Consider the following 12,429-nt stretch of genomic DNA (forward strand, 5'->3'; position numbering starts at 1 on the left):
AAATGTGACGGAGAAGGGGGCGCCCTCTTCCCCAAAAATATAGTTATATCTCCCATGGTGCATTGCAGGATCATGGCTTTCAGAAATTAAATTACTGCCATCTTGTTTTTCTCTCGATGCGAGAGCTATTCACGGCTGTAGCCGAGGTTATGGGAAAAGGAAATGCAGTAAAACATGATTTGCAGGTAACAAAACATATAAATGCCATCAGGGTAGAGGTGGGGGGGGATGGCTATAAAGCACTGAATGAAATGTGGGAATTGGAAGGGTTCAGGCACCGAGTTTGCAACACAAAGCTTTCTGTAGCCTTGGATATATGCGAACAGCTGACATCTGAAAGCAAACTGCTTCACAGATACATGTGCTCTGGGGTTAAAAGGAGAGGGCAGGGGAGGTGAGGAAGCCGCCTGGGGAGTGGGGCACTTGGAGGCAGGGAAGCATGTTTTTTCTCCAGCTGTTTTGCAGATATTCGCTGTGATATCCGAGGTTACAAAGGACTACCGCGGGTATGTGTAGTTCTGTGCCCACATTTACATTTCTTTTTAAAGATATTTTTATAACTATAGTGACGTTGTGGGTGAAATATCACTCTCTAAATTGACATCCAGGTCTCCCATTCATGTAGTAAGCAGGACAGGCTCTGCTTAGCTACAAAGTGAGGAAGGAACCGACCCCCTCAGACAATGTTGTCTTAAATGAACACAATTTACAAGACCACTTAGAGTAATGGGCTGGCCCCTTTCTTGCTTTGAAGCTAAGCAGGGTCTGTCTCGCTTTCAAGTCCCGGTTACTGCATGGATGGGCATCTGAATTATTTACTTTTTTAAAACTGTGCTACTGTCAGTCCTTGAAGGTTTTGCACTCGGAGACAATTTCTTGCCTTTTGCTGAATTGCATTCTTGTATTTGTAGTCTCCCAGTCAATAATAAAAAATAAAAAATAGGTATGTTTACAGCAACAGTGAGTTTACCATCCCTGCAGTAACTGGGACAAACCCTGCGTATCTTCAAAGGGAGGAAGGCATCAACCCACTAAGTCCATATTGCCTAATATATGCCCCTCCCCTTAACAGAACACTTAGCGAAACATGTCCTTAGAGGTCTGGGTCCTTCCTCGCTTTGAAACTAAGTTGGGTCGGTCCCTGCATCGGTTACTGCATGGATCGCAGACAGTCCATGATCCTGAATGCCATGTGTTGTTTTAGTTTTAAATATCTCATAACACACGGCATCTGCATTTTCATAAAACAGAAAAAATGAAACTTAAAAAAATCACATTTATGAAGAACACTGCTATCAGACAAACCTGGCCTTAATGAGTTTGAAACACAGCACTTAACCATTATTCTACAATGATGTTATTGTTTGGATTTTCACAAGTTTCATACGTAGCATTTTATCATTGAACATATTAAATGTATGCCCAATGAAGCATCAAGCCATTGTGGCCTATTGGTTAAATGCTGGCCCTTGAACTCTTGCAAGCCAGGGTTCAAGGCTGTTTTTTTTAATTTTTTTATTCAACCACTTTAATTTGATTAAAAGAAAATCAACGCAAGTGGGAGGTGGCAAGATTTGTTGCAGTGCAGTCTGGTGATCTTATTTAGCACGAGGGCATTTAGACATAGCGCAATGTCAGCCACGTCCGAACATCCCTCGTGACAAAATAACAATTTTCACACCAAAAAGGGCACACCGAAATGAGCGCTGTAGCGCTGCAGCAGAATGGGCATGCAAAATTGCCAAAAAGGGGTGTATGGCTTTGAGAACGCTGCTTACTTAACCAAAGTGTGTGCTCCATGGCACATAATTTAATATCACCGTGGATTGCCTTAACACATTTTGAGTTCTCAAAGCCTGCAATCCGAAGGCCATGGTTAGTGGTCTTGTAGCATTTTAAAATGGACCGTGGACTCATCCAAAGGCCATGGCCACTGACCATGGCCGAAGACTATGCTAGTATTCTGGAAGCATTCTAAAATCTAGGAATAAAAAAAAACTTGAAAATGAACAGAAAAAAACTTTAGTTGCAGGGTCATTAAGGTGAGAAAATAATGTAACAAATCCCTGGAAATTCACCTAAAGCCACCTTTACTTTGTGCCCCCTGTTGCAAAGACTATGACCACAATAATGACATCACAGATCACATCACTGAGGACATCACTAATTACATGTTTTATGGGAACTCTGATGACATTACAAATGACATCGGTGATGCCATCTCTGGTGACAACACTAATTGTATTGTATATAACGGATTACATCAATAATGGAATTAGACATATCATTTATAAATTAGCTCATGAAAACTTTGACTACTTTAAACACAAAAAAATAATATTTTGGCACGCTACAGGTGTCCCTTTAGTTTGGCATGAGGTATCCTGAAGCAAAGAATAGTCCATTAGGCATTGTTCAATAGTGTCCATTATATGGAATGCAACACATAATTTCAAGATACAACAGTAAGGAACAGTATATGAGATGCACAGATGAATATATCAAAAATCACACTGTGGGATGCTACAATATAGGTGTGATGAACACAGCAACAGTGAGTGTAGGTGGAATGGATGACCTCTTTTCTAGTCTTTCGACCTTCACAAATTGAACTCTATCAGTCACAAAAGTTTTTAACTGATGTAAATAATATTCCTCAATACATTTGTGAGAGTCTTTGAGAAATTTCAAAATTCCAAGGGTATTAGTGAATGAGTATTGTGAATAAATCTGGTAATATCAACGCAATGTGACAGCACTTAACCAGCTATTTTACACAGCTATAGGCAGTGTTAAATAAAGTTCCTCTTACCAGACATGTGAGATGTTTCAATCGTTCCACACTTGCTGCACCAGATTGGACACCTTACATTCTATATGTTTGCCACATATATGATGCACACTATTGGGTCATGGGGTGCAGGGTGTATTGAAAATCCAATGATTTCCTAAACATGAAAATAACTAGTGCCCCTTTTAGAGTTTTAGCCCAGGGTTTACAATCAGTGACACCATCTTTAAAAAAGGATATTCCTAGAAGATCACAGCAGAGACCCTTCATAGCCTTACCTTCTGTTATCAAGTGGGCCACATCTGATAGAAAATAAGCTAATCAATTCACTAAGGAACTTACACATGTAGAAGCAAGGGTTTGAACCTTGAAAGGTGGCTGTATACAACTGGCCTAGAAAAGGATAGGTTGGGCAACTTAAAAAAATCATGAGACTATCATAAGCGCTCTGATACAAGAAAGGTGAATATTACAAAGCTCACTAACAGGGATGCCTCTTCACAGTCGAATAGAAACTGTCAAGCTGTACATTGTATTTCCAAACCATTAATTCTTCCCCACTATTTCTGGCCCTAATGTGACATCCACTTTCACCACTTTAACCACTGAAATTATTTTATGTTTATTTTATGTAAGGTGACACATACCTTCGCCACTTACAAGCCCATCTCGGAGTATGAGGTCAAAGAATAAACCAATTAAAGCAGCTAAAGAAGTGATGGTGCCCTCTGCCCACAGAGCCCTATGCTCTACTCATCCGATGAAGAATAATGCAATCACTTTACACCTGGCCCTCAATGCCTTCTGTAATTCCTTTGTGATAATGGGATCGATACAAGACCTTCTTAAGAAAACAAATGCTGGCACCAATAATTTAATATAAGCCCAATCTCAAACTTCCCATTTGGGTAAATAATTGTGGAAAGATTAGTCATCTCACAACTCCAAATTCAGAGTGGACAAATGCACCCTCCTACAAGATAAGATATTCAATTTAACATAAGATTGATAGAATAGTCATTCTCATTCTGCTAGACCTATCAGAAACATATGAGGCTGGTTGTTATGAGAGCAGTGACTCTTTCTCTTTTGAGCTTCTGCAATCACTTTCATGTGACACTCTCCCAAAAACCCATAACTCATTCAGAATTGCACTGTCTGGTAGCAACACCACAACAACATGACATAATCTTCCATTGTCACCTTATTAAGAAGATCCACTACTATGATACTCTAAAGGGATACTGACACTGGAGTAATGTTTGTGCTGCTGGTCTGTCAAGTGTTCTTGAATTAATTAGGTCTCTAAAGACCTTGGTATTTGAAGGACACACACGTGCTGTGGTGAAACCTCCTTGCATACCTTCCCACCCCTCCTGTGTCTGTAGAGACCCAATGGAACTTGAGTGGCAGGGTGCACAGCGGTATTTCATCCAGAACTGTCTCCTACTCTACGAGTTTTTGTAACCTGAGAGAAACACTCTGGAATTGTGTACCGTCAATAATGGCTCTCGAGGTCTGATAAAGCTGCATTGACTGTAGTGACCATTTCCTCTTCTGCTGTAGAAGGACAAAGATGCATTTTTCAGAGATGTAAAAGGAATTTCTTAAGGGCATACAGAGAGTGGTGCAAAAAGTACTCAATGGAAAAACCACCTCTTTGTGGATGTGTTTTGCTTTTCAGACATGTGTAAAGATCTCAGAATTACTCACCCTATTACACGGACTAAATGTTTTTGGACTCAGGAAGGCAATAACGTACACTTAGACCAATAATTAGGAAGTAATTGGCTCTTTATAGGCCCTTTATTCACAGGTTCTAAGCATACATAAAACTATACGATAAAAGCAACTGGTTATACCTAGATACATGAACAAGGACAAACACAACAAGTATACATCAATGTTAGGGCAGTCATAAGACAAAGCTTCATCTCAGCAATGGCAACAACACCCAGTCCCAGGGCAGGAAGGCAAAGAGATATTTCGTTAACTAATGGGGACTGGAGCGGAGCTTCCTCCCTCTCAGTGAGGCATCATCACCCGGGGTTCCAATTCTCTGTCTCCTCATTGGGATAGCTCTCTTCTTTAAGGAGGACGAATCCCTGCACCCCATAGGTTACCGGCTGCCACCGGCCAAAGGACAGCAAGTATAAGAGGCAAGAGTGGAAAAATCCAGACACTGGAAAAACCCAGCTTTTCTCCTGCGCTCTTTTTCCCAGAACAGAAGGAAATGGCATGAGTACATCAATGACATTTTTGTCATATGGCAAGGTACAGAAGATGACTTGACTCATTTTCTGGCCTAGATCAACACCCAAGACAGATTTCTTAACTTTACATCCACTTACAGTAAAACCAAGTTGAACTTCCTGGCCATCACCATTTCAGTAAATGACGCCTCTAAAGAACTGCTTGTCAAACCATACAACAAACCGACCGATAGAAACTCGATGTTACATTACGAGAGTTTCCATCCAAAACATGTAAGAGACAATCTACCTCTAGGCCAAATTTTTTGACTCAAACACACAGCTCGAACAAAAATGACTTCCTGGAAGGAGCCACAAAAATACAGGACAATCTAACAGAAGGAGGCTACCGTAAGGAAGTGACCAATAGAGCCTTGAAGTGAGCCAAAAATAACCACTGTGTGGCCCTTTTGGACTACAAAGAGCATAACAGCTCTAAAAAACAAGATAAATTGGTCGTTGTCAACATACAGTAATATGTCCAATGACATTAAAAAAATCATCCTGAAAAAGTGGACAACCCTGGATAAAAGTGAGGCACCAAGACCTACAGTGGCCTTTAAAAGGAGCAAAAACATCAAAGAATTAGTAACCCGCAATGACATATCCTTAAGACCACATATCCAGAAGACCATCACAGAAATGTGGAATATGCCTCCAATGACCGGTCATTTCCCCTGCGGACACTGCACGTATTGCAGATTCACTAGCAGAAGCACAGAAGTTGATATTGGTTTATCGTCACCATGGAGGCAAAACAAACATACCAACTGCAAATCAGCAATGGTGATCTACCCTATTTGGTGCCCATGCCACAAGGTCTTCATTGGCAAAACAGACAGAAGAGTCAAATTAAGGATCGGCAAACATAGAAGCTGCCTTAAAAACAGAACCAACAATGCACCCATGGTGGACTATTGGGTGGAAAATGTACACTCACCCGACAAGTTAAAATAGACTGTTCTGTACAAATTACTACCTAGTATGGACATGAACAGAGAAAAGCATACCTTGTTTCACAAGGAACAACACATGATCTACCTAACTAAAAGTGCAAGTATGGGCCTTAATGAAAAAATCGATTGGCACCACCTCTAGTGCACTTTCCCTAAGGTGTAAAGGGGCACTAACCATGCCCTATTCAGCCAGGCACCCTTTAGATGCACTAGTTACTCAAAGTGACTCCTTATATTATAGCCATACCAACCATACCAGAGATGGGTTCTGGTCTTCATTTTCGGGTAGTGCCGGCCGCTTTCCAGATAGATACCACACACATATGCCTCTTTTAAGGAAGGGATAGCTTACTGTATCACGTGACTCACTGAACGTTTAGGCACCTCTTTAGAGCACTCAGACGTGAGGCACCAGTCATGTTGCGCAACTCTGTTGTTGTAACGCAGTCCGCTACCTTCCGGCACCATCAGTCACAGACGTTGCTCCAGCATTCAGTGAGAGAGGTTATGCTATGCCCTAGATGTAAACCCACATATAACCATTGTGCAGCAGTGTAACAATCCACAACTCAACGGCCACCTCCCTCTTACCAGCTTGAATGGCATCACCCTGCTGGCTCAGTACGGAGGTTGGGCGTGCATTGGTTTCTCGACTTTCATGTGGGAGGGGTTGCTGTACGGTCAGTGAACTCATTGTAGCTGTAACAGAGCGCCAGAACCAATGAAACGCGATGCTCTCCCACGCTGTATGGTACTTTAAGAGAGCCGTGAGTCATGTGACCTCAGACATCCGGGCCCAGATACGTTGGACTCGTCCTGTGCAGTAATACGTTCAACTTGCGGGTAAGCTTTATTGAGGGAAAGTTCGGGTTTGAACTTAGGCTTACGCCGGCTGGGTTAAGGAGAGGAATCGAATACCTGTTGATGCTTCGTCCACTCCATCTCTCCCCTGTATAACTGTCTCTCTCTTTACGCATGTTTTCTTTGCCTCCCCCCATCGAAGTAACCCATAGCGTCACTTTGAACGGTGCTCGCCCTACAGTCGTACCACAACAGCGTTTGACGTTGAGAGACATATGTCTGCTCTCGCCACTGCAACCGGATACGGGAGGCAGTTTTGTCCTTCTGCCACAACCAGTGAAGCTCTCATGCGAGACAGCCCTTGAAGCCTAAGGTATTTATGCCACATCAAGTCTTGTGAGCACGGAACACAGGGATCAACAGTGACGTTGGTGTTTCTCTGTTTTTAAGATCTTACTACTATCTCCCGATCATAGTGCTCATTTTTTCCTCCTATTTTTTGACTCTAGCAGCACATTAGGGCCGGTCAATCAACATTACTATGGCTGACCAGACCGCACCATAGACAGGCATTCTCCGGTGCCCCGTCTCTCGAAATTGTTCTTTAGAGACTAGAGTGACATAAGGTAAGAAATGTGTGCTTTAAGTCTTTTAAACACTCACATTTCCCAGGGTGGTCTTTTTTAGATCCACATGCCTTGCATGCCCTATTTTGACACTATGTGCAATTAACTCTTCAGCTTAACAACCTTTTTGCGACGCATACAGTCTTGGAAGCTTGTCAAGTATCTCTCCTCTTTGGTCTGCTCTGACTTGTCCTTGCCTTTTCCTTTTCCTCTCCCCTTTTCTCTTGCTAAATCATCTATCACTGCATGCTCCTAGGACCACACAGGTGCCCGCTTTTTCTACTGGCACGCTAATTGCATCGGGCCAATAAGCTGCTATGTCAATTTATGGACATAGTTGGACTAGACAAATGGTAATAGTTGTCCATTGTCTCCTCTCTACTGTTTTCAGGTGATTCACGGCGTTTCCGGTAGTCACGGCCTGGATACCTCGACAACCCGACATTAAATTGTGCTAGGTTGCTGCAGTGTTCGGCTTCAGCACCCTCTAGGGTGTAGCGCTCATATTTAGATTGTCCATTGAACTAACAGGTATATACATACCCTGGTTGGTTTAGAAGGTCTTCTATGTTGTCAAGTACAGTGTTTGTTTTAGGTATACTTTGTTGACAGTCCCTGACAAATTTCCTTGCACATCTTTTTGCACTGTTTATGTTTTGGAAAAAAACATGTTGGAGTGATTTGTTTGTATGTGGATGAATGAGTAATGGTTAGTTTGATTGGAGTGAGAGTAGTTTTTTACTTGCGAATTTACACAGCACATGACACTTTATGACACCACTGACATTATAGGCCAATAGATTTATTACTCTTGTCCTAGAAATCTACTGTCTGTAACTTAATTGCACTGTTCCGTTTGACCTAGTTTGTATTGGTTTAATACTTGCTTACAATCATTTGGTGATTTTTTATTACAGTGACCACTCATGGCACTGCCGAGCTTGATATTTTTGATATGTGAATAATAAAACTGTTTATTTTTTTAAGCTAGACTCGCTTGTGCTTCATAATTTAATTTATCGTAAGCACCAAAAGGTTGTGAAGATCTCTGGTTTTTCCTAAAGTATCATTTCTGATAACAGTATGAACAGCTTGTCTAACCCTAATGTTTGTATCTAAAGGTGAATAACCTCAATGAGGGCTGGTTTGCAGTGGGCATTGCCACTCCCTCAGCCTCCTGTTGTGTTTAATGACCCCTTATCAATGCACCTGCACATCATTGATTCTCCTCTCGGCTCGGCCTTGAGCGAACAATGTGCAAACTATCCTACACAGTAAACTCTTCTACTTCGCGCTAAAATAGTGCAACCGCTGCCGAAATCATGTCTGCCTCCTAACTAAGCTCGCTGAAACATAGACTGTCATTGCGGTCTGGAAGTGAATGTCCAAAATGGCTGTGCACTGACGCCATGGTATTGAGCTCATTTTTGCACACGCACTACAGGATGATAACCCATACACACTTATAAATGCAAAGTGCCCTTTTCTAGAAAGTTATCCTTTTAGTTTTACCAACACAGAAACAAGCTTGAAAGACATTATCAAGACTAGAGCTGAACTCCCTGGGTAATGGTAAAAAGCAACTTGCATAAATAAAGTAGAATAGTCTGAGGCAAAACTTAATAATTCGGTTTTGCATCTCCACCTACGATACTGAATTAAATATATATTATTAGCAAATCATCCTAATGGTCCAAATATGCTTTGTTGATCACTAGTTCCATGTTAGAGGGGGTCTATAGATTTTTAAATACATGCGCGCACAATCCTTTTCAAAGTTTAGAGAAGTAAGTCTAACAGATCTTGGAAAGTGCATTTTAATTTAGACCATGCACTCCTTTGTATTGTGTTCAAGCTGTAGAAATATCATAAATATAAGTTTCATTTTAGTTCAATTTGAAAACATTCCGTACACCATATAGTAATAATATTCATAAGATAAACATAATCATTTCGAATTTTGAAGTCAGCACATGAACTTGTATTTCATTGTTTACTTTTCTTAATTAATATAATGTGCTACATTGCAATGAAAATATAGATTGCTTTGAGGAGATAGTGGTTTGTGGGTGGGATAAAAAGAGAATTGGACGCTCTCTTTATAGTTAAGCCAGAAGGCTGACTTCCGGGTGCCCACTGAAAGTGTGGTGGCAGGGAGGGGGCAGAGGGAGAGGCAATTTGAGGAGAAATGTGCAATGTGTTGTTGCTGTAGCACCACATCCTTTGTATCACTATTATAAAGTAAATGTCCATGCTGTAATTAATTGCTATATATATGGATGTTGCCTACTTTTTTTTGACTGGTCAATTTTATAGAATATATTATTACTGCATTTTAGATCTATCGATCCAGCTCTTCTAAATTGGAACTGATGTGACTCCAAAGTCAGTTAAGACTTTTGTGCTGGCTGTGCCATAAGAAACAGAGAATCAACACATACTCTATTTAGAGATATAAAATGGTATATCGCTGACTATCAACTAAGGGGAAATTTTCCACAAAGAGGTACAGAGTCATATCTGACGGAATCGAAAGTGAAAGTGAAGCACGAGTTGACTCTGAACCCAGAGGTCGAATGTTCCCCTTATTTCATAGCAATTCATATACAATGTTATGTTTATGTAAGTAGTCAAACCATTTCAATGCTCTCAGCGGAAAAGTAGGATCCTTGCCTCTAAGTGGGCAGTCACTTCCTGTTTTGGTTAGCTCAGAGTAGCCAGTGGGAAGTGGCATGAGGAAGGACCTAACAGGAAATGGATGTATGATGTGGCAGTCGCATGGCTTTCATATTTCACACAAGTGATGTCAAATTCAGAAGTTACGAGTTCTTGATTTGGGTGAATCATAAAAAGGGGCATTAATTGAAGCCACAATTAATCTTATATTTTTTGTTGTTCTGACAAGTCTCAGTTTTGCAGTTTCAGAGATTATAGTTGAAACAGTCAAATCCGTGCATTATTTCTGTTGATACAAACACCCCAATTGATGAAATCATATTAATGTGTTAATCTTTGCCTTTAGATTGAGCAAGAACGGATTGACAAGATCTGGCCAAAGCTTCGAGTGCTCGCTCGCTCTTCTCCCACTGACAAACACACATTAGTAAAAGGTAAAAACACGTTTTCATGAGATCATTTGTTTTGTATTGAAAGTAATGCTTTTACGAGCTCACTGCTTCAGAAATATGTTGTATAATATTTCTTTAATATCATGTCTCCACTCGCTAAGTACTCTTGCTAAGTACACATGCATACATTGAGCTGTCATTCAATAGTAAATACATAGATAGCTAGGGGAAAAATGAACCAACATAAAAAACGTCAAGACAAAAAATTCAGACAAACTTAGAAAAGGTATCAAATTTGTTGAAGATTAAAAGAAGTCTGTCAAACGTATGGGTTGTTGGTGTCCAAATGTTAACTGTTTCAATGTTAGGTCTTACAGGGCAGCCTGTCCACCTGCTGTCATACCAGGTTTCTTAGTATTTAACCTCGAAGATGTGTTTTGATGGTCACATGAATAAAGGCGGTGTAATCTTTCTTTAACTCACTGTAAACTTGAGTCCATTAGGGAAGCATGAAATATGCAGTCTGAAAATGACAAACGAGTGCATGCACTTTCCATAAAATGGTTGTTTATTTTATTGAAGACTACACCCACAATATAGTTTATTTACACAGTAATATTAGCAATATGTCAAAAACATAAAGCTCATACCCTATAGATAGTAAATTGTGCATGTGCTGGTATAACGCCAATCCTGAGTAGCAAGGTGTATACAATCAATCACATCTTAGTATGCTTCTGTTTTGTTTAGGATCATTTAAGTTATGTTAAGACACCAGCCAAACCCTCATGTTCCAACATTGCAGAGACTTGTTTGGAGAGGGACATAGTGGGACCCTGACAAGGGTATCCATACCGTAATCTGTGAGAGAAAAGCAACAATCCAGTAAAGGGTAATGGGTGAGAATGGTGAAGGCAATCCACTTGCCCCTGAAGCAACAAAACCGTTCTTTGAGAGGAATTGTTCAAGGCAAGACTCAAGCCCTACTTGGCATTAAGTGAAGTTATATCATCACCCTTATGCTATCTATTCTCAACTGACTGCCCAGTCCCTCTTTCTTGGTAACTTCTCATAAGTATGCAAAAATATACATTGTAACTATGTGAATATTGGTCCAGGACCCTCAATATTGGTTTATGTCGTTTATGTTTCTCCCTGAGTAATTCCCAATGCGTTATGTTCCTTACCATTACCCCTTAAAGACCTTGCCTACTACATCCAGGGGTGCTCTGCCACTAATCTCCCCCACTACATTCTCTCCCAGTTCGACACTTAAGTACACTGTATGCAGGACAATTACCTACTCACACAGAAATACATTCCAAAACCACCCCTACAGACATGAAACAACAGAACATTGCATCTCTACAAACAACTTACAAAACATAATAGCAGCAAATACATCCTGGTACCATGGGCTGGCGAGGCTCCCATCTGTACACACCTGCCTCTATTTGCTAGAGCGCCAAATAACAGACCCACACAGAGAAGGGTATGTTTGGTCTCTGGCATCAGTACAACATCAGAACAATCATGCTGTTTCCCTCTATCCCGACTATTCTAGCTCAACTCAATGGGGGTCATTCCAACCCTGGCGGTAGGGGGTTAACGGCACCGGTAAGGATTCCAGTGTTGTTAACCCCCTACCGCCCTATTAAGAGGGCCCGTTATTAGCTCTTTCCCCATTCCCATTGAGCCCTATGGGGGCTCGAATAGAAATGGGGAATGTTTTTTCTGAATGGGGACTTACCGGGTCCTCCAAGGTTGGAATGACCCGGTAAGTCCCCATTCAGTGAACCCGGACCCGGGTTTGATGGCAGCCATGGTGCTATTTGCACCATGACTACCTCCAAACACGTAATGACCCCCAATGTATTTTTGTTACATCTTTTCTGTTAGAAATGACACCCTTGCACAAAGCAGGTACAAACCCAC

The 12,429-nt window shown here is 41.1% G+C and overlaps 1 protein-coding gene across 17 annotated transcripts in view; it reads left to right on the plus strand.

The window, feature by feature from the left end:
- The window catches only part of ATP2B2 (ATPase plasma membrane Ca2+ transporting 2), a 2,164,916-nt gene that overhangs the window by 1,863,896 nt on the left and 288,591 nt on the right, over positions 1-12,429 (plus strand). For all 17 annotated transcript variants that reach the window (XM_069643898.1, XM_069643899.1, XM_069643906.1 and 14 more), the window contains one exon: positions 10,449-10,536. In XM_069643898.1, coding sequence (XP_069499999.1) covers positions 10,449-10,536 — 88 coding nt within the window. The remainder of the gene's footprint in view (positions 1-10,448; positions 10,537-12,429) is intronic.

Source organism: Ambystoma mexicanum, chromosome 2p, assembly GCF_040938575.1.
Source record: "Ambystoma mexicanum isolate Mex_15411 chromosome 2p, UKY_AmexF1_1, whole genome shotgun sequence".
NCBI lineage: Eukaryota > Metazoa > Chordata > Amphibia > Caudata > Ambystomatidae > Ambystoma > Ambystoma mexicanum.